General features: G+C 38.8%; 1 protein-coding gene across 1 annotated transcript in view; it reads left to right on the top strand.

Annotated features, from left to right (window-relative positions):
* The window catches only part of HHAT (hedgehog acyltransferase), a 153123-nt gene that overhangs the window by 75311 nt on the left and 54237 nt on the right, over positions 1–23575 (top strand). The window contains exon 11 of the mRNA XM_082048471.1: positions 12549–12693. Coding sequence (XP_081904597.1) covers positions 12549–12693 — 145 coding nt within the window. The remainder of the gene's footprint in view (positions 1–12548; positions 12694–23575) is intronic.

Genomic DNA, 23575 nt, shown 5'->3' with positions numbered 1-23575 from the left:
TTTGTTTCACTGATTCTATATTAATTCGTTACAGATGAACTCCAGTAGTAACTCGTTCAAAATCAGTGACAAAATTTGTATTGACTTTTAATAAATAATGTGTCAGATTTCTGAAAGAAAATGCTAATGGCTGACATTCTTCCAGTGATTTAATATTTTTCCTTAAGGAAAACAAAATATAGATCTATACAAGAAATTAGATCTTAGTATAAAATAGATTTAGAATGATTTAAACCTTAGAATAGATGACAACATCTTTATATCTATGGATTTTTTAAAAAGAAATACTTGGAAATCATCCTAAAGAAGATGTAGCAAAGGGAGTGAAGTTGGCAGATTATTAAAACTAATGTTTTAATCTCAACTGAAATGGCAACATTTATCTTCTTAATTCTTTCATAAAGTGGAAGTATGTCATTCAGTCTAGTAAGCATTTTTTAAATTGACACATAAAGATCTCTCTTCTAAAATTATGCTATGATGAATTTTTAGTTTAAGATTTTATTTCTAGCTTTATTTAGTAAGAAACTAAATATACCATGAACAATTCACTGTGAGAAACTAACCTATTTTAAGCATGGCTTATTTTAAAGTAATCTTTACTGTCTTTGTGAGTGTTTTGTTTTTTTAAATATAAAATACTTTTATTTCAACATTTTCCTTTATGGCTGTAACGAGGTGCACTAATTAAGTCCGTTTTAGTACACTGTAATTGTCTTCCTAACCTCTCTTTGCAAAAGCAGAAATGTTTTGTATGATGTCTGTGGTTTAGGTTAGTGTGTTAGATTAGATTTGCTTTGTGTGTTAAGGTTTTTTCCCCCAGAGGAATGAACTCTAGACATTTGTCTCTATAGTTAAAATATCACTGTTGTTTCGGGTACTGGAGATGTGATCGATGACAATTGGGATCCTTAGCTTCAGAGAGAACAAAATTTTTGACATCTTTCAAAAAGTTGGGTGTAGTTGGGGGGCTTTTGTCTGTTTTGGTTTTGTGGATTTTTTTTTCTCTGTTTAATTTAATTTGTTTTAATCCCTGGGCTGTGGTTCAGCAGGGAATTCAGCTGCTCTAACAGCTCGCTCTGCTGGAGGGGAAAAGGTTGCAGTTCCCTCTCCTCTCCTCCCTTCCCTGCGGTCCCACAGCTTCCCCTCTGCACGCCTTCCTGCTGGCATCCTTGCTAAGCTGACCCAGTACTTTATCCCAGCAGAAAGCTTTTCTTCCTCTGGTTATTTTATTCCTAGATGATTTGTCTCATGGAGGGGAATCTGTAAAGCACCCAAAGCAGCACTGTGTCAAAGACAAAAGCCAAGGAAAGGAAGGAGAAGAGGAAGCATTTGACTGCTTGGAACCTCCTCCTTGCAAACGTACAGAAGCAGTACAGGGTAGTAGGCTTGAGCCTCCATATTTAATGTCAATTCAAAGAAACCAGCTGGGTCAGGGCTCAAATTTAGCCTAGCCAAGATAAAGCAAATGTATAGAATAGAATGGAATCACTTCCGTTGTAAGAGACCCTCAGGATCATCGAGTCCAACCATAACCTAACCTAACTCTAGCACTAAACCATGTCCCTAAGAACCTCATCTAAACACCTTTTAAACAGCTCCAGGGATGGTGATTCCACCACTTCCACGTTCCCAGTGCCTGACAACCCTTTCCATGAAGAAATTTTTCCTAATATCCAATCTAAACCTCCCCTGGCACAACTTGAGGCCATTTCCTCTTGTCCTATCACTTGCCACTTGGGAGAAGAGACCAACACCCTCCATGCTACAACCTCCTTTCAGGTAGTTGTAGACAGCGATAAGTTCTCCCCTCAGCCTCCTTTTCTTCAGGCTGAACAGCCCCAGTTCCCTCAGCTGCTCCTCATCAGACTTGTGCTCCAGACCCCTCACCAGCCTCATCGCCCCCCTCTGCACTCTCTCTAGTAACTCAATGTCCTTCTTATGATACCTGTAAAGCTTTCTTCTGCAGCTGACTGAGGCAAGATCTGACCAAACATTAGGAACTTATTCAAGTGAAGTATGTTTGTTGACCACCTTGCAAGATTAGATCTTTAATAAGATCTCTGTAATAAATACAGACCCTTCTCAGCTGTTCTTCAGCACACACTGAGCTTTGATCTTTATTTTGCTTCATTTGGTGGAAAGACTATTTATATCACTGGCTTACTAAAGTCAAACCTGTCTGGCCTTTTCTTTTTTACTAATAGTTTTGTGTAATTCATACGTATTTTAATTGCATCATGGTGATTCAATTAAATGACAAGCATTGCCAATGATACTTTTTAAATAACTTTTTTATGTGCTTGCTGTAGACTTTTGTTGGGCTTGTCGATTCACTTTCTGAGAATCTGTAAGGTGGGGCAGTCCCTTAATCATACTCGTATTTTTACCACAGAATTGGGTTTTGAGATATATAAGGTGTTTCAAAAAGAGAGAGCCAATTTGAAATCACATTGCTTTGAAATTGGGTCCCTGTTTTTGAAACATCCTGTAGGTGTCACCCATAATGTCAAAACCCAGACCAGTGGATGGAGCTTCCTCCACACCCTTCACCCCAACCTTGAGTTCAGCCATATCATTGGTCCACCCAGAAATCTCTACTATCCGAAGTAGATGTACTTAGACTCAAAATCAATGGAAACTCCTTTCCCTAGGTGTGAACATTAGCCAGGGCAGACTTGTGACCACTGGTCTTTGTGTATGGTACCCAGAATCAGTAAGTGGAGTTGTCAATGCGCTGTTTTGTACTGAGCTGATGAATGAGCGTCAAAGGTGAATGTGGGCTGCCTGATGTATCCTAGGTTTTTCCCACTGGCTTTTAGCTTTGCCAACAATAATTCTGAGTCAAGTAATTCTTGCCACATTTCTGCTTTTCCTTAATTTTTTTTTCCCTCTCTTCTCCACTGTCTTGTTATGTTAATTTGTCTTCGTGGAAGTGGATCCCAGAACATTTTGAGAGTCCTGTTAAAAATGCCCAAACACGGACACACACACACACACACACACACTTGCACTCTGACACTGGTTTTCTTTACTGAGTGAACTTCTTGCACTAGACTCGGTAACAAAGACTTAGAGTCTAATAGGTGGTGTTTTGTGTGTAAGAATCAAGCATATGTGATATGGTACAGGCTTTTATACAGTGAATGACAAATCTGGCTGCAGTAAGATTTCAGTGATAACATTCTGTGGTTTCCTACCTTTTGAGTACAAGCCTCTGGTTTTTGGTCAGATCTGTGCAAGAAATATGATTCTTGATGCCAGCAGTGGAGAAACTGTTGTGCTTTTCCATCTGTCTTTAACCATATGATTGCCGCTCTACTTCAGACTGCAGTGGCAGCTGGGAAACCCTTTGCATAGCTGCTCAGTTGTCATAACAAAAAAACATTTGTCCCACCTACCAGCATTATTTAATTTATCTTCTATTTTGGAGACCTCAGGCAGTTTTCTAGTGCTCAGGCCATCATGCACTTTGAAAAGCAGCTCAGTCATGCTATGGGGTGAGAAGAAGGCAGAGTGATGCTGGTTATGTGCTTCTTTGTTAGTGTTACATGAATACAGCCTCCCTCTGTTGTTCACCTCTAAAATTAGTCCGGACAGTAGGTGTCAACAGTTAGAGAAATATAAGTTAAAGTACCGAGGATTGGTCACACACTCTTGCCTTTCTGCTGTGCCTTGGGCTACAGAAACTTGCCACAGGGAAAGCGAGGTTTGTATTTGCTGAGAGTGTTTATCAGATGTCTCCACGGGGATTATCACTGTCTTATTATTTACTTGTTAACAGTTTCGCAGTGGCAGTGTGGGAGGGCAATAAGGGTAGGACCAAATTGCAGCACTAATGATTGGTGGAGTTAGATACTTTCCCAATTTGATTACAATTTAAAAGGTAAAAATGTGAATTAGAGAACTGAGAGAAACAGAATGAGAACCATAAGAACAACAATAAGGATGTCAAGGACCAGGACACAGAGGAGAGTGCACGGTGCTCTCAACCTGTTTTCCTTGGTGAGAGCTCAGACACATTTATAGGAGTATGTACGCTGACATTACTTGGTTAAATTCCCTGCTTTAAACATAAAACAGAAAGGAGGATGGTGCATTTCAGTGCTGTTCATTTCACACTTTTCACAAGCTGCCACTTCAAAAAAAATGTTTGTGCAGGTTCTTTGAGGGTGAAGAGTAAGTGTAGGAGCCAGTACAGAAATTTACTTCTGTGTGTGTCAAACTTTCACACATGCATATGTAAGTGTAGTGCATACATACAAGCTGGTAGGAGGCTTTCTTCAAACAGAAGTGGGGGTTGGCTGTTTGCTGAGAGATGCTATAAATGTAGATCTTTTGGAAAATCTAAAAATGAACTGGTGCTAGTGCAAGACAGCGTTTTTGAGTGAATGTTTGGTAAGACATCAATAGAGAAGATGAGTATCTTCTCAAATACTATATATAGCATTTATTCCTAAATTCAGAAACAAGTTCTATTTGTGAAAATAGATCTTAACTGACAGCTGCTTGATTTTAATTGTGTGGTCCTCTTTTTATGGGAGTGATGTGGGGAATTACAGGTCATTTGTATCATCCTGTCTCTTGGAAAAATGTTGTCAGTCCCTGCCTTCATCTGTGAACCTTCCAGGAGCTAATTTTTACTTTTGCTTTGGAAAGAAAGTATATACCTTGAAAAGAAACAGGAGATGACCTCATGGCACAGTTCAACTTGGGGCAAAGGGAGGGAACAACTGCAAGCAAAAAAAAATGCCAGAAAAATAAAGCAAAGAAAAGTAAAGGGAACTCTGTCTGAGTTAGAGCTAGATGAAGAATGGAGCAAACAGGAATGATTACCGTGATTAGTGAAGGGTACAATATACGTTGATGGGAAATTAAGTTTATTCTTCCATTTGGTGTGGCAGTCGTTGATGGATGAGATCTGGAAGCACATGTTGTTCACCCTCTGCTTTCAGGCCTGTACCTTATCTTACTGTTACAGCTCTGGGGATTCCATAGTTTCTTTTGGATTATTCCATAAATGGATATTTTGCATGTGTATTCAACCAGAACTCTCTATTTTTGTTGCTTTTCAATTCTGTGGTACCATCTCTGCTCTTATATCCTATTCAACATCTCTCCCTCAGCTTCAGAGTGCAGGAGTAGGTATTATATTGACTGTCAGCCTCTCATCGGCTGCCTTTCCCTTGCTTCTGCTGCTCTTCAAGCCTAACTCCTACCAACATTTTATTAATGAGCACGTGCAATCCCTCCCATCGTTTCTGCAGTCTCCCAAACACACTTTTGTCACTATTACCTATTGACAGTGTGTATTAGCAAACATTTTTAGGAGTTGCCCCACTACTTGGACCCAAACCATCTTAATTTCTGTTGCTCACTTTAAAAATTAAATAAACTGACATTCTGTTTGGCAGAGCTTTGTCACAATTTTCAGCCTTTCCTCCATCCCATCTGCTCCCCCAGCTGCTCAGTCACACCCTGCCCTCCGTTTTCGGTGCTCCTAGCTGCAGATCGATAAAATAGCTGGGAACTGTTAGTCAGGATGTGTCACTTCCCTTCCCACCGGCCCATCTGCTCCTCGCTCTCTTTCAGCTTTTCACTCGTGCTCTTGTTTTTATGCTGTCCCGTTATTTTTGGCAAATGGCCGCATTGCGGATGACCCAGATTCAGGGGATGCATTGAGGTGTTCACTCCTGTGCTAATGGGGCAATTACCAATGTTCAGGGGTAGATATTGAAGAATTGGACCATCATTTATCTAAGAACATTTTCTAAAAGAAAGCACTTGGAAGTGCTTTCAAGATTGACTGAGTGGTCTCTGTTGGACCTTACTCTTCAGTTGAAGAAACAGGAGGTTCAGATCCTTATATTGCGCTGGTAAAAGGAACCCCTCAGCAAGGGGTTTAAGGTTTTTTCCTGAGCGTTTTCCTGATATGTATAATGGCACCACCTGCACTGCAGCAACTTTACGCACAAACGTTTTAAACATCCATAACCGTCTCTGTCAAAATCCTTGTAAACGCTGTATAACAAGCCATCACAAAGAATGTTTCCTTTCAGGTTTTTTGTGACATAAAGATGAGTCAACATTATATTAGCTTTTAAGCATTGCTTCTCTAGTAAAACCATTCAGGAATTAGAAAGGATGGAGTTTAATGAGTGTAGGAAGAACAGTTACTCCCCTTTTGTACACTGGGAGAGGCAGTGAAAGAAAATACAGGACTAGGTGTTATATTCTTGGTAGTTAATTTGCTTGATTTCTTCAAAACAACAAATAGTGCAGTTTGTGTATCTTTAAATTATTATGGATGAGTTGACTGATAGGTTTAAGTGGGAGACGATTAAATCTGTAGAACAGATAGTAAATAAATATTAGATGTTTAAAAAAGACCCCTTTTCTAAAAAATGAACTAAATTATTTTGACCCTTTAAAAACCAAAGGCAGATGAGAATAGAATAATGTAATCTGTGTAGCGTTGTAGTATCAAGCACGTTTCATGTCACTCTGGCCATCGCATCTGACGGTGTTATTCCATGGGGCATAGGTTCCCATAAGAAATATTCAACTACTTCTCCAGTTACCATACGCTCTTATTTTGCCATATGCTTGGATTATCAGGTCTCTAGAAGAGTAGTTAAAAATAAATAAATTTTGTGAATCTCTGTTTTACTCCACGAAGGTGGACGCTTGTTTAAATTGCAGCAAATTTAATTCCCTTTCATGGGTCTTGTTTTTTAGTATGAGGAAGCTTGATAATGTCACTGATGTTATGTAGAAGTTTGCTTTAATCTGTCCCGGAGCTGCTATATAAATGAGATCCATTGCAAATGCAGCACACGTAGATGTTTCCTGTCTTTGGAGCGTTTGCCAAGAAGTAACCAGCTAATGTCTGTCACACGAGGCCTCATGCCACGTGTGGCACTGTCATCAGGCTGGGTTTGCGGCATGGTGGAAAACTTGCACCCCAGTTCCGAGGTTAAGAATGGTTGCTGTAGGAAGGTGTATGATTGGGTCCGTGGTGAAATACTGGGGAATACATTTCTGTAAGAGGACACTTGAGTGTGATATTTTGTATAGGACTGCTTAGTTTTGAGTGCTGTAAAGAATTTGGTCTTGGGTGTCTCCTCAACTTCCACATGAGGGGGTGGATGACTTATGCTAGTAAATATTCTCCAAAGTATTTCCTCTGTTTTTGGCTAGCTGGAAGATGTAAATGCATTCAGTAAAAACATTTCTGGACCTTAATTTCATCTCCCTATTCCACTCAGTAATACTGTTCTACACAGACCTGTAAAGCAGTGAAAAATGCAAATATATTATTGATTAGCTCTTACCTTAGAGAGAAGTTATTTTAAATATTGTTCTGCTGTCTGAATCCACTTCTCCTGCCATGTTTTTTTGTTTTGAACTCACAGTGGTGTAATTACCTTGCAAAGCAGATGAACTTATTATTTTTTCGCACATCCTCTCTGACTTCAAACTTCTACCATTTCACACAGAATCACAGAATCAAAGAATGTTAGGGATTGGAAAGGACCTCGAAAGATCATCTAATCCAATCCTTTGACTTCTGACCCAAACAATCTGTTCTGGTACATATTGTCCTTCATAAGCTATCTTTCTCAAGAAACAACCGATATGCAAGCTTCCTATTTTTGGCTTGGTTTTCACTTAGAGGCTAAACATGACATGCATGTATAACTGGAGATGGATTTAGGAATGGGAATGTTTGGACTGTGCAAATCCTTTTCATGGCTGTCTTCTTCCATCCCTTTCAAATGTATACACAGATTTACTTTTCAAGGTACCCCACTACATGATAGTATAATTTAGTTTTGTAAGATGACTGAGAAGGCCCAGTTGAAAGAGATCTGATGGTACCCAATTTTGCTAGACCAAGCAATGTGCAGAGAGAGTTTTTTTCCCAACATCTGACAGAAATGTCTGAGGCTGATCTTCACGCACAGCAGGAATTGAACTGGAATACTAACCCAAACTTCATTCAGTTCCAGCAAAGGTGGCTTGAGCCAAGCTTTGTAAGTCATCTCCTATGTCATGCCACATGTCTTTCATGTCTTTGGACTGTTTCAACAATATATCTTTTTAAAAATATTTTTTTTTCTTTTTTTTTTTTTTTTTAGGTAAAAATGCTGCAGTACTTTTATTTCACAGTGTGTGAGAAGGTGGGGGTCATCATGATTACTAAAAGTAAAGTATGACAAAGTATTGATGCAAAATTACAAGTAAGATGGAACATGGAGGAAGGATGCGAACATAAGGGTTTCATCCAGGCAGCCACAGATTCATTGTCATTTTAACCCCATGGGCTCTTTTGCCACTCTGTCTTCTGGCCGTATTTCCAACAAGAAAGAGGAAAGAGAAGGAGATAGCAGTAAAATACAGAGAAACACCACAAATCCATAGCAGCTGCTTGTATTGTTGCAATGGAACATGTTGTTAAAAGCATTAAATAGCATAATGAAGAGTTGTGGATGTGGAGAGTTTTTTAAAATTTTGTCTGCTTTGATGAAAACAATTTGCTGTATATTAAGAAAAATCCACACACTGGTAGATACTTAAACCACAAATGTTATGTGTTATCTAGGCCAGCCTGAGTCCTTTTTCATGGGTAAATTAATGCTTCCAGTGTATTAATTTGAGCACAATGGCTGCTCAGGTACTTCAATAGTTAGCTTTTTCTAGATGACATGAGATATTTAAAGAATGTTTTATTATTATATTTTTTTTACGTTTGTTGCAGCTGGGTAAAAGCTGCATTGACATCAAAGACTCTCAGGAAGATGTTTACTGCTTTTTGGATCAATGCCTAGCAAAGTTAATGGAAATTAGCTAGAGCAAATTTCAGTGTTTGTCTAAAGTGTTTTTCTCTTAAACTGGCTGTACATACAGACTGGGGGATGAGATGCTGGAAAGCAGCTCTGCAGAGAGGGATCTGGGGGTTCTGGTTGACAGCAAGTTGAACATGAGCCAACAGTGTCCCTGGTAGCCAAGAGGGACCCGTGTCCTGGGCGCATCCAGCACAGCATGGCCAGCCGGGCAGGGAGGTGATTGTCCCGCTCTGCTCTGCACTGGTGCGGCCTCACCTGGAGCACTGGGTGCAGGTCTGGGCAACACAGGATAAAAAAGATATTAAGCTACTGGAGAGTGTCCAGAAGAGGGACACGGAGTTGGTGAAGGGTTTGGAGGGAAGACATATGAGGAGCTGCTGAAGTCACTTTGTTTGTTCATCCTGGAGAAGAGGAGGCTGAGGGGAGACCTCATGGTGGCTACAGATTCCTCACAAGGGGAGGAGGAAGGGCAGGCGCTGAACTCTACTCTTTAGTGACCACGGAACCCAAGGCAATTGCAGGAAGATGTGCCAGGGGAGGTTTAGGTTGGACATGAGGAAAAGGTTCTTCCCCCAGAGGGTGGTGGACACTGGTACAGGCTCCCCAGGGAGGTGTCACAGCCCCAAGCCTGACAGTGTTCAAGAAGAGACTGGACAATACCTTCAGACACATGGTGTGAACTGTGGGGTTGTCATGTGCAGGGACAGGAGTTGGACTCGATGATCCTTGTGGGTCCCTTCCAACTCAGGACATTCTATGATTTTATGATTCTTGCACCTTATAAATGACAAAAGGCTTTTATGGTCTGTACTGCAGTTAATTTGTACTGTTTAACATGTAGCACTTCTGTAGATTGTGATGTTTTATATGCGATACCTGGGTTTTGTTTTGGTTTGTTGTTGTTGTTGGTTGGTTGGTTGTTTTTTGTTTGTTTGTTTTTGTTTTGTGTTTTTTTTAGTAACAGCATTAATGTTTTTTGTTTTTTGTTTTTTTTAAGTAGCAGAGCTTTTTTAGGTATTCATGTAGTTTGCCTTAGTCATACTGCTTTGGACTGCAAAACAGGCAGACCTCACAAACTCACCAGGTCTAATCAGTGCCTTGGTGGAAGATGCTTGGTGGAAGATGCAGTCCAGCAGCAGCTGTCCAATGGGTTATCCATCCTTACCTCTTTCTACAGCTTTACCAGAAGATTCTTTTTTTTTTCCCTTTCCTGATTAAAACTTCCTCTATAGTGCTGATGAGTAAGTTTGATAGACAAAGGGAGAGTGAAAGTTAGATCCGATGACAGACTGTGCCCTATAGATAAGCTGCAGCCCAATTGGAATAAATTAGCATGGTGTAAGAAGGGAGTAAATTTGGTGACACTTAACACAACAGATCAAGCTACCATGATCATAACTGCTCCCTATTTAAACTTGATTGTTAGCATGAATTTAGTAGGAAGATTTGAAAGATTTTATCTATTTACATACACTTAAGCATTCTGAAAAGGCATATATTTTTCATATATGGGACTATGGATTCATACTGTGCATTTCAGGAGTAGACAAACTTAAGATATCCTCTGCCTGTGTATAAACTGATGAGAATGTTTTGGAAGTGCTTGAGCAGTTTTGGAGATGCAAAGTACTAGAAAGGGAAAAAGTTGTTTCACTAACGAGCTGTTGTTGTCTGTGAATATTTATATAATTATCTTATATTCTCTACCCTTATTTTATGATGCCTTAGTTTTGATCCAGAACTCTCAGAGAAAAATGTCATTCTCTGTTTTCATACATGCATGTTTTTCCAAGCATTGTATGGAAGATTGACTGTTGCTACATTGCACGTACAGCCTGATAGGGAGTACTTTTCCTTGAAGCTGATCTATCCCCATTTTTGTGCTGACTCAGACTGACTCATACACTAGATATAGTTCTGACTGGGGCTAACATTCCATTTACCGGAGATCTACTTTGCAGTAATGCGTTAAATTCTTATATTTATGCTTGTAACTGTCATTTATTTGAAGTTTTGTCACTTTATAATCTAGCAGTTGAAATATTTGTTTTGATGTTTACAAAACTAGCAATTGAGTTGTCTAGGAATATATTTTTAGGTCTGCTTTGAGCATGTGTTTATGTTGTTTCACGTATCTGAGCATGAATTTGTGGCTGCAGCTATTAAAGATTAATTGCTGCTGGGTTTTTTTTCATGCTGCAGTCACAAGACTGTTTTCTGTAACGCCAACATTTATGACATGAAGGCTGAGAAGCTCCTGGTATTTTCCTTAGTTCCCATGCCTGGCAAATGCTCCTCATTTTACACATGGAACATTTGGTCTTTTGCAGATTCAGGCCTTATGTAAAGAGGCTTTCAGCCTGGGGCCGAGATATTTTTCCTTATGCAGTAATGAGACAACAGTTCCATGTGATGTGCTATAATGCTTTTTATAATTTGTTCTAACAAATGAATATTGGAGAAAGCTAAAACTTTCTCATCCTTCTTTCACCATCTTCTTGCAGTCTCTGTGCTGCACTCACACCTCAGATGATAATGCAAAGTATAGATTCAGAAAAATGTAAACTAGTATATGGTGGAGAGAGACATAATTTATTTGTATCATTACAACAACAGTCGCAAAAACTTTACAACAGATACTTACGCTTCTCAAATGTGAGCAGTAGTATTTGCACTGAAAAAAAGTTTGGGACTGCATGTGTATTTACATTTCTTTAATATGAAATTAGCTGTTAATTAAGAGTCATTGCAACAACCAGCTCTGATCTGACTCTGTAATCTTTCTGTGAAGTCTTATTAATTAGCAAAAAAATTAATGACTTCTGAAGTTATTTGATGCTGTTTCTTTTGTACTGAAGTGCTTTAGTCCATGTTGGAATTTATTGGATAGTATTATCCACGCCAGAAGCATGTCATTACTGTTTACATCCATCAACAAAAATTCATCAATGAGTACATTTAATTTTTTAAAAAATCATTATATAGAGAATGAGTAGATCTGTGTCCAGTTCTGGGCTCCCCAGTACAAGACAGACCTGGACATATTGGAGTGGGTCCAGCAAAGGGCCACAAAGATGGTGAAGGGACTGGAGCATCAGCCATAAGAGAGGCTGAAAGAGCTGGGGCTGTTCAGCCTGGAGAAGAGAAGGCTGAGAGGGCATCTTACCTATGTGTATAAATACATAATTGTTGGGGGGAAGAAGACAAAGCCAGACTCTTCTCAGTGGTATTTAGCAACAGGACAAAAGGTTACGGGCACAAAGAGAAATACAAGAAATTCCATTTAGATGTAAGAAAAACTTTTTTACTGTGAGGGTAATCAAACACCAGCACAGGTTGCCCAGTGAGGTTGTGCAGCCTTCATCACTAGCGATATTCTAAGCTCAACTGGACATAGTCCTGAGCAGCCTGCTCTGGCTGACCCTGCTTTGATCACCTTTCTAGGTAACCTCCAGCCTCTAGGTCCCTTCCAGCCTCAGCTGTGATTCAAGACCCCTCTTTATCATTAAGTCTTACCCAAACTTAAATGGCATTGGTGGGAGTTCTGCTAGATGTTTTAAAAGCTTTGGGGTCTGTTCCATAAGGATTTGAGCTTCTGTATAGAAGTTGTTTATTGTAACTGCAATTTCTTTTTCTAACCTTACTTGAAAAATTATGGGGATTGTTAACTTCATCTGCACCTTTTTTTTTGCCTCTCAGGAGCGTTTCTTCTCTCCAAGAATTCGTCGTCGACTTCATGCTGTCCTAGCATCTGTTAGCACTTCAATGCTGATTTTATCAAATCTAATATTTCTTGGAGGAAATCATGTTGGAAAAATCTACTGGAACAGGATCTTTATGGAAGGCAAGTTTATTTTTATGTGTTTTCTAGATAACAGAGCTTTCCAAATATTACCTTGGGTGGGCTGAGCTGTGTCGTTCTCTCAATCCACTAACTGGGAGTAACTTTTTTTCTGTTGCTGTTCGAAACCATAAAAAAACTGTCTGACAAAATCTAAATAGCTTTGCAGGCTGTGTGACTACAAAGAAACATTGCTTTTCTTTCATCAAATCTAGGAAGAGAGTTATCAGTGAAATTACTGAAGATCAAATAATAAATATGTGACAAATTAGCCAGGTTGGATTCTTTTTTCCTTTTCTGCATTTCATGTATGTCAATAAGAACAGGTGTACTAAAGCCAAGCCCATAGATGCTGTGGAAGATTAGTAAATACGATCTGCAAAATACAGTGCAGTTAAACAATTAAGTCTTTTTTTTGTAGTGGATCTGTTGTCAGGGTAGGGACATTGAGGACAGGGGAATTTGGGTGACAGCATCAGGCTGTGGTGTTGCTGAATAAGCAGTATGCAGCGAGCACTATGGTGTGAGCTGACTCGGGAGACAAATCCAATTTGTTTGTTTGTTTGTTTGTTTTGTTGGGTTTTTTTTGTTTGTTTTGTTTTGTTTTTTCCAGAGCTCAATGTAAGCAGGAACAGTTTTCTTCTGAGGTTCTTATTGCTGCCAGAGCCCCACATCATCAAATAAAGGTCTTGTAGAGGAATATTTCTTCCTCAGGAGGGAAATACTAATAGGCTTCTGTGCCTAGAAGTGCTCTTCTAGAAAGACCACCACTGTATATTGCTCCTTCATGCAGTGTTCCCCCTCTTGTTCCTTGCAGTGGTTTAAAATTTAGCTCTGAGGTTCCAAGGTCCTACTTTAGCATCCCAAAATAATGAAAGTATTAAAGAGTAAGTTACGTGCGTGAACTCAATGATTATTCTTCTGAGCTCAAGCAAAAAAACCCATTCAAACAGCCCTAGGAAAGGTACATCTTTAGCATGAAATATAGTGAAGCTTTTTTGTTAATATTGGGCTGGGAAGATGGGGTGAAATACTTGTTCATGTTTGGTTTTTGCTCTTAAAACATAAAAGAGTTGTTTTCTGTTTTCTTAAAAGGCTTTGTTTTCTCTGAAATTGTTTCCTCCCAGTTAGCTGGTTAATAGTTTCAGTAAAAAAAAAAAATAGCTGAGAGAATAAGTTCAGAAGTACAGTTAGACATCACTTCCTATGTATTAAAAAAGAAGCACTAGTGAAATTGTCCGTTTCAGGATTGTTTTCTTAATGCAGTTTGTGTATTATAAACGGAGAAAGTAAGCGTTCCTCTTCAGAAGGGTTAGCAGTTGGCAGAATGCTGGGGTTTTAGCAAGTAGAACATTAATTAAAATGGATCAATTATTGATTGTTTTTCTAGGTTTGGGTTGGTGCTGTTGTGGGTTTTGTTTTGTTTTGTTTTTTTTCTTTACTACTTCTTTGGCCTATTGCTCTGCATATAGCTTGAGTACATCTAGTTACTTCAGTATTAGGTACTGGATGTCTAAGATAAGAATAGGAAATTAGTTTGGTCAAGTGCAACTTTGTCTCCACCATGTGTTAATCAAATTAGCTTTATTTTTAGAACATAAAAGCTTTTGCTTAGTGCAGCTCATACTCTACTAGTAGAAATCTCAGTGTTAAGCTTGATCACACAGATGACTGAGTATATTCTATTACTGCATTATGATTCTAACAACTCATGTGTCTGAAACACCCACTAAAATCTTATTGTATCAACATTCCTGCTCCATTGTGGTTTTCCTACTGTCGAACAATTGCTGCACGTTGAAAGTCAAATCCAGAAGGATTGTTCAGAACTATTGTCTTCAATTTAGAGTAAATTTAAGTGCTGGTGTGTAGGAGATGTGTTTGGAGAATGCAGTACTAAAAGGTAAAGATAAATCAATTTGTGTATAGCTTTCACTGTTCTGGTGAATTCAGTTCGTCAATATATTTAGACCAAACTAAATACTACAATATGTACTCTTTGGGCATTCTTTTGTTAGGCCAAGGACAGATGAGATGATCTAGCTGCTTGTCTTCAACTCAAGTTTTTGTCATTACCTTCATAAAAAATTAAATGTGGATATGCCTGTCTTGTTTGAAGAAGTGTATGGGTGGTGGTAGTGGGTGGGTGTTCTGTGAGGCAGGAGGGTGTTTGGTGTAGGTTTTTATTTTTAAATTATAATTCTGGTGTGATGGAAGTAACATTAAGTTCTCATGCATGAATATTTTATCTTGTGCACGACGATGTTGAAGAGCTTTGATGAAAACAGATGTTGATCTCCCATCACTGTCTTGTGAAGAGTAGTTCAGAAATCTGGCAAGGGACCCCCAAACCACTTCTCTGCATAATGTCCAAATCTGTGTCCTTGCACTTAGTAGACAAAGCAACATTATAATGTCCATTACATTACTAAGATGTGGTAGATATGTATCTAGTTAAATTGAGTCAATAATTTTTAGCTTTGGGTCGCGTATAGAGAAGATACTTGATGAATTTTAGGCTACTATATAAAAATCCTCCTCTTGCTCTTGATCTGTTTGAAATTTATCTTAGTTTAGGAAATGTAAGCAGGGTTTTGCACGACTCTAAAACCAAATCTAGAGAGTAGACATTTGCATTTGGAGGACATCTCTATATTCACAGCAACCTGGGCAGCAAGACTTGAGATTAGTTGAGGTAGCAGAGGGCTCTGCAGCAAGAGTGTGACATAAGGAGGTAAGGAATAGAGAGCTGTGGAAAGAAAGCTGTCCACCTGGCATCAGCTGCAAAGAATAGTCAGTTCCTTTCCTTTGTTTAAGTTCCACAGAGTTATATCTACAGAGATTTTGTACGTATACAGGTAGGAAGAAGAAAATAGATGTGCATTTCTCAGTTTGTAAATATAATTGGCATATGTAGGTCCCTAACAAAATCAGTCAAGAACATATGCTAAACTCGAGCAATAAAATGCATCTCAGAGCAGAAAGCAGATCTCCAGGTTTAGGTGCAGCTTTAGGTATTGAGCATGGCATTTTCAGCTCTAGCAAGTAAATGAACCTCAGAAGATAAGTATTTTAAAATCCTAAATGCCCAATGTATAGCACTTTGTAGTCAGAAATTACAAGTTCTGTTGTATAATATCTAAAAACCAGTGCTTGGAGAGCACATTAGCATGTGTGTGACAGTGATGAAAATTTAAAATGGCTAACTCTGAAAAGGAAATTTTACTGAAGCTGAAGATGTATGAAATGCACTTCTAGTTTTGCTCTTCGGTTACTGAACAGGATCTATTGTGTTCTTTTGCAAAGACTGAATATTATAAAAAATCTATACAGTTGTCTGAGCGTGCGGAGGAGAGGCCATGGGTGTGAAAGCAGTTAGAGCCCAGGCCAGCATAGTCAGTGCAGGGAGGACTGTGCAAGTGAGCTACCTTTGTTGTCAAAGCTTTGTGGATTGCTTTCTAGGAACAGCATTTGGAAGAAGTAGTTTCTCGTGTGTGGTAGGCTTTGCATGCTGCAATGCCCCTTGCCATGCCATAGTAATCCCTCCTCTTTTCCCAGAAGTCTCACTTGACTGATACTTGAACTGATTTACAGTGCCTTGGCAGTGCTTTCCACAGCTCCCATACCGCTGACAAGGAGAACTTATATTTGAGCATGCCAGGTAGCAGTATTTTTTAGTATTTGCTTTCCTCATGTGAAAAATAAATTATATTTATCTGGCTTTAAAATTAATTTCTGTGCATCATTAAAATCACTATTGTCAAAATTACGAGAGCGGGAGTGTGTGTGTCTTATATGTATGAGTATTTGTTCTTAAATTTGTTCAGACCAGCCTGAATGCTTGTTTATAAAAGTTAATTTGGATCCATAAGTTATTTACAAAGAAAACAGTTCCTACAACAAGCATTTGCTCTGACTATTTTTTAGTAAGACTTTATCATATGAGACGGTGTCCTTCTAATAAGAAAGCAGGAGAAATGTCTTGTACCTAACAAACTGGTTTTCATCCTGTCTTCAGGGTAATTAATTAATTAATTCTTCGCTTCAAAATAAGAGGCTCCAATGAGCGGGGTTCTCTTTGGAAGGGCTCTCTCCTGGGACCAGCACGGTGCAGTGCTTTCGGTTAAGAGGCTGGCTTACCTTAGCAAGCATGGCCAAAGGCATTGAGCTGGGAGGGGGGACAAGTATATTGGGTGATAAAAGTATAAAATGCTTCCTCCACTTTCTCTGGCTTGCGAGGTGCAGAGCCCAGATCGATGAGGAAAGCACATGGTGTGTGTCAGGCATATTTTACTTGGAATAGCTGTCTGCAGATTGGACAGCTGTCATTTAACTTAGCTATAAACCAGTACTTTGAGTATCCAATTTACCTTGCTAAATTGAGAGGAGTGCCTCTCTTGAGGGCAGCTTATCCCAAGGACATCTATCTTAGCACGGGATGTTGTCACTCTTCACTGAGTTCAGAGGCATTTTGTATAGGCTAGTTTAGATTAGATTGAATGTCCAACCTTTGAGAAGGTGTCCCTTAGTAGACAGCCAGCTAAGAGTGCGTTTCACCTTTGCCACAGGAGTACAGTTGGGCAGAAGTCCTGCAATGGGCAGTATCTGACTGTTCTACCAGATTGCAAACTTAGTTCATGAACCGCTTACAACAAAAAAGATCTTACACCAAGATGCATTGACAGCAGTGTAAAATGCATAAAATAACCTCTTCTCCTACATGATGTTCTGAAGGTTAAAGTTAAAATATGTCCAGTTTTGGTTACTGCAGTTTAAAAAAAATAGTTATCATCTGACAAATAGGGAGAGGGAACTACAGCAACATCTTTCACAAGTCTAGGAGCCATGACCGTGAAATAAATGGCATTGTTTTGTGTTGAGAAGAAAGTATTCCGGAGAGAAATAGGTATGTAGACATTTCTTCAAAGAAAACATTACCAAGCTATTCTGTATTCCTAGAGAGGTCAGGAGAAGGAAAAAAAAACCTGTAAAATGTAGCAAGGAAGCTTCAGTTGAGGTAGGAGAAATCTTCAAACTGTAAGATGGGGAAAGTATTGAAACACATTACCTAGGGAGGCTGTTTGATTGCCATCTTTGGAGGACAGTGTCCATGTGGACAAAAGTCTGTGAAGCAATGTAGAAAATACTGAACCTCTGAATGGTCCCAGACCTGTTCCAAACTCTGTTTTTTTCCAGGTGGTTTATCAGCAGATACAGCTGTTTACATGGAAGAGAAATCTGTGAACAGAACACCAGGATTTTTATTTGGATATATATATTTCTGCAGTAAGTTAAGGACCATGGTAATTTTAAAAAATGCAGTTTTAGTAACATTTGGTAACAGTTTCTTTATGAAGTTTGGTGATCTGATGGAGAAAAAAGTCCATAGTATTGGGGCTAGAGGTGCAATTTAGTGGAAATCATGGTGCAATTTTAAACTGCTGACAAATACTCTCATGGAGGATTCTGAAATTATTTGCGGTTTCATACTTGGTCTTTGCTTCTAGTATTTAGGATGAAGTGCATAGTGCTGTATATGACTATTTCATTTGATAAATTTCTGAGAGCTTTTAAAACCAATGGTACTATGCAAAACTAAAGCCGATTTCTCAATGTCTAGTATTTGTTTGCTGGTTGAAGATGGTGAAGCCTTTATTTTGCCTCCATATGTCCCTTTTGGCTTGCTTTGAAGCAAAATTGTGTTTTATGCTGATCAGAATTCAGTTATTTGGTTAATTTATAGGGAAAAGACGTTTTCTCATCACTTGACCTAGTTTATGGAGGCAGAAAGGCTTGGGACTTCTTCACAGCTGTACATCACTACATCAGATTGTGTTTCACAAGACACCTTAGACATTGACTTGCAAGTGAGAATTTCCGTGATAATGGCATACAAATTCAGATGTTTGAGTGAGCCAAGGAGTTTGGTGTAACATGCATAAATGTGGAATTTTTGGCTTGCTTTGGCAGAAACAGTAGACCATTATCTTATGACATTAAATTAAAATGATGCTTTTTTATAATTGCACCTTATTGCATTATTGAAGATTATTCTCAGAATTTACATTTATTTTATGTAAATCATGTAGTGAATGAATTGAGAATTGAAAGGGTATCAGGATCCTTCAAGACACCATCCTAGACTGCTGTTATCATTAGAAATTTTGCACTTGATTTTGAAGACAGTGAATCTAGGTCCTTTTTTCTACAAAAAAATTACTTGTATGTTAGTGGTTGAGTGGTTGAAAACCACGACTTCATTATTGTCTAATTCCATGTGCGAGATGTCAATAACAAAAAAAGGCAAGAGATTCCTGTATCAGTTGTTGTATGCTTTAGTCTGGCTCATGTAAGGCCATGTCTGCCCATTAGATGTGTTGCTGATCATATGCCTCATTTGCTGCAATAATGAGTGTAAGAAAAGCATCTCAGGATGATCAGCAGTTCATACGACAGCATCTCTCCCTTCACAGGCTATCTGAATATTGCTACTTAGCTTAGTTAGCAGATCTAATTCATTTTGAGGACTGAAGGAAGCTAACAAAAAGAAGTGGAACAAAGATTCTGCTGTAGAGTAACTGGCATATGGTCTTGCAGCATTCCTGTTCCTCCAGATTTTCACTGAGAAATCCCACTTGCTGCTGTTATGCAGAAACATACTTAAGTTCTTTTTTTCTAAAAATACATTTATGAATGCTATATTGATGGATTGCATAATTTAAAGAAATATTGCATAGTGGCAGGAATAGTACTGAAGATGTCACATTTTTAAAAATGATCCATTCCTCTTCATGCACAAAGGAAACTTGTTTTTACAATCATTTATGTGACCTTGCTTGGTGGGTACCGTTCATTGGGAAGTGAATTGGCAAAATACCAAGAAAAAGAAATTTTAGTCTGCAGTAATAAGGAGGCAGTGATATTTTTCCCCTTCACTTCTCAAAGGATGAGAGCTGTATAAAAGCAAATATTCACACTTTTGGGGGGGTTTCTTTAGAGTTGAAACAATAAAGCATGTTCTGCCATTTTCTGTTGGTTTGAGCCTCTGTTCCATGTGAAAATTGTTGGAGAATTGCCACATTTAAATTCAACTGCTGCTGTTGGATCTCGAAAGTTTACTATTTGTCTTTATAATCTCAAGGCCTGAACCTGCAATCAAATCAATGCAGAAAGATCCTTCTATTTGGAAAGCCTCAGAACGTGTGCAGACACATCTGCTGGGATCAATATGATTGCAGGGTCAGAATCAGTCGGAAAGGACCTACCTCTCACAAACCATGTCAAAGCCTTTGTTTTACTTAGTGCATGCACAAGTACAGAAAATGCAGGAGAGTCTACACTGTGGCTACATGTGCAGCGTTCACTGTTGTGCATTGTGTTCTACGTGACTTACAGAACTAACTAAACTACACGGCACACAGAAAACGGGGGGTAGTTCCTCCATTGCGCTGCCTTCTTGGCAATGTACAGCTCTTTTATAAACAGACAACAGGTTTGCTATTTAACAAATTACTTGGGCAAGATTCATACAATGTTTTCTTATCATTGTAATTACGCCAGTCAAGTGTAGGATGGTACGAAGAGGAGTTGGTGTAGTGGGTTGGCCAAGTCCACACCTTGCTGGTAGTGATGTGCTTAGTGTGGAAGCTGGAATGAATGATACCACCAAACATGCATGTCTTACTGGTGTAGCAAATTAGTATGTGCTGTTTCAGAGGCTGAAGTAGTTTGAATGTGTGGATTCTTTATGTCTTAAACATAGCATGAACATAAAAAATAAAACTAGTTTTTGTCTCAAAAAAACTTAAAATTGCTATGACCACATGACTGCTTGTTAACATGTAATTCAGCTTGTAATTCCTATAGCAGAGCTCAGCAAAGAAGTAAGAGGATGGGAATGGTTTTTAAATTAATGGGAGAACTTCTTAAAAATAATTATCTTGTACACCTCTAAAATGCCTTTCTCTTTTGGGTCCTTATACACATAATGTACAGTGACAGACACGTCAACAGGCCAGGTAGGAATACCCTTGGAACCACGTTTTCTTGAAAGCATTCTTTGGGAATTGCTAACAAGACTGGAATAGCATTCCTCATTTCCCCTGTGAGTTACAGGTTAACCAGCAGGGACTCTGCCAAGGGGAGCAGTGTTGTTGCTTCCAGAAGCAACACTGGAAGGTGGGAAGGTACCTGTGGCTATGCCAGATCTTTTTTGCCATGCATGGCCAGTAAGAGTAATTTTTGAGGACCATCAGCTTTTTTTCCCACTCCAGGTCCTGCTCATCCTCAGTGTTGAGAGCGAAGAGACAGTTTGGGCCTTATATTGTAGAGGAAGAAGTGAAGTGACCCACACTGAGCGTGGCTGTTTCTCTTCCCACCTGTTGCACTTGCTGCCTCTTCCCATGCAAAATAGCCCGGACAAGAACCTTAGGAGGGCAGAGGATGCTCACAGTTTTGCCTTCTCATTGCCCTGGGTTTTTTGCCATACACAGCAGGAGTCTCACAATGACTCACAGTAACATAGCCTCATATAAAATACTTGAATTGCTGTTTAATACTCACTGTGTCACTGTGCTTATTGGGAAATTTATACAGAAATGAACTCATGGATGTGGTGGCAAGCATGCCACTGATTAGTAAGAGCCATAATTTCAGCGAAGACTTAACAACAATTGAAAAAAGTTCTCTGAAGAATGATGCAATCTGCTTTTCCCCTATTCAGAAATTTCCAGGAGTCTTGTAGCTGCTGCTTCTTTCTCATCATTGAATCCTGTTGCTTCCTTCTGTCAGCTCCTTTCATCTGTCTTCAGATTTGAACTAGTCCTGACTCTCTCACTTTTTTCAAATGCTTACTGAGAGTGCAGTTCCCAAATACAGAAAGTAACTATATAACAGCAGGAACTGGAACACCAGCTGTATTTAGTTTTGCAATCATTGAGACTTTCATGGCAACTTTCTAAGTTGTTTATTTCCTGAAAAATGATGTTAAAACCGCATTGTGGGGTTCCACAATTACTGCCACTTGGAGCCTGCTAGATCAAATTTTCTCAGCTTATAGGAAAAAAACACCCTTTTTTTTTTTTTTTTTTTTTTTTTACAAATGCCAGCCCTGCATTATCAGCTTGAGATGGGAAATTCAAGCTGTGTTCCTTCTGGCTCTTGCATCTCTGGCAGCAAAGTCAGAGATGCTCTTAATAATTCTGTTGTGAAGGTGCATGGGCCACAGAGGACGCTGATCCTCTTCTAAAGGTTGGGTTGCCTGTGCAACAGGAGGGAAAAGCAGTTAAGAGCTTATTTTTCTCACTGAGGAAGCTTGACAGGAGTTTTTATTACACCATAGCCCAGTTCTGCTGCATAAGTAGGCAACATTTTTACACTAATGCTGTTCTGTCTGTAATTCTCTATTCACAAACCAAGGTAGTTGTCTCAGACTATTGTAGCATCTTTCTTTTTATCTCTGAATGAATTTATTTTAACCGTAAATTAAATAGACACTTCTGTAAAGAATAGAAAAACTGAAAGTATAAGAATTCTGCGGAAAAATGACTGATTTAATTAGGTCTTTTCTCATTGTCTTTTGGGGTTTTTTGGGTAGGGTTTTGGTTTGGGGTTTTTTTTTCTGAGAGGGAGAAAGCAAAACATTGTATTCATATTTGATAAAATTTGTAGACTTAGACCCTCATAAATGCTGACAGTTCTGTGAAATGTCTTCTAGCTCCTGTCATCATGTTTCTTACTAACTTGTGTGCTGTGGCATGTTTTTTTAGTGCACTTGATCCCAGTCCACAAAGATCTACTGTTCTACTGTTCATAGTTGGGATTTAAGTTCATGCCCAAACTGGAATATATCAGACTTCAGTGGACTTAATCAAACCCTATGAGAAACGGCCCCATGCGGTGGGGCAAACTTAACTTCAGTAATCCTAGAAATGTTCCATTTTTCTCTTAGTGCATATGCGCGTGTGTGTAGGTGACAGTATGTAGCTGAGATACTAGACCAAATAAATGCAATAAATATTAATGTATTAAATCCAGTCGTAAAGTTCATCATAAGAGTTCCCAGTTGTTGTTACAAATTACATCTGCTGCTTGCTGTTCAATCTGTAGTGAAATAATTATACATTTCAGAGCAGGGAAATTCCTCAAGAATGTTTCTTCCAAGAAAGTAATAGACTTCCAATATTAGGGTAGTTTTTATTTAATGAACTGTTTTCCATTTTATCTTTCCCTTTTCTCATTTACTGTTTCTAAATTTCCTAATATAAGGAGAGCATCTGCTGAAAACCAGTTGTGACTTGTTAGGTTGCGGATATCTTCCTAGGTGTTGAATTTTCACTGTTAGTAGGCTATCCTAAAAGCCTCTTACAAATGTCTTAGCCCTCCATGCTTTAACAAGATGTGTTTTATTTCTGACAGTTGTTGAGATACCCAAGTCTTTTTTTCCTTGAATCTCTGTTAAGCTGCCAGACCTGTGTATTCCTGCCCATTCTACTAGTTAGCAGTAAATGGTGTGAGTCATTTTTAGCTACAGAGCAGCATGCCAGTATTTAAGCATCTTAAGCAAAAAAATATGCTCTGTTGTTAATAAATGATTTTGTTATTCTGATTATTTTTTAAAGATACTTCCTTATTTTTGCAGCTTGCTTGGGAAAACCAAAAAATATCATAATAGGTTTTTTGGTGTTGTTAGCATCCATGCTTCTAACTATTGATTTTCATTGTTTCTGCCCTCTTTCATGCGGTTTTTATTAGACCCACAGCTAAGCCTTCTATCAAATATAATAATCCTTGTGCAAATTCTAACTTAGGCTTTGAAGCAATCCTGGGAGAAGAGTGACTTGTGTATTATAATACCAATTATCCATAAAAACTCTCCCACTGGTGG

This window comes from Streptopelia decaocto (genome assembly GCF_964273445.1).
Source record: "Streptopelia decaocto genome assembly, chromosome: 3".
Lineage (NCBI taxonomy): Eukaryota > Metazoa > Chordata > Aves > Columbiformes > Columbidae > Streptopelia > Streptopelia decaocto.
This window is presented reverse-complemented; position numbering and strand designations above follow the sequence as displayed.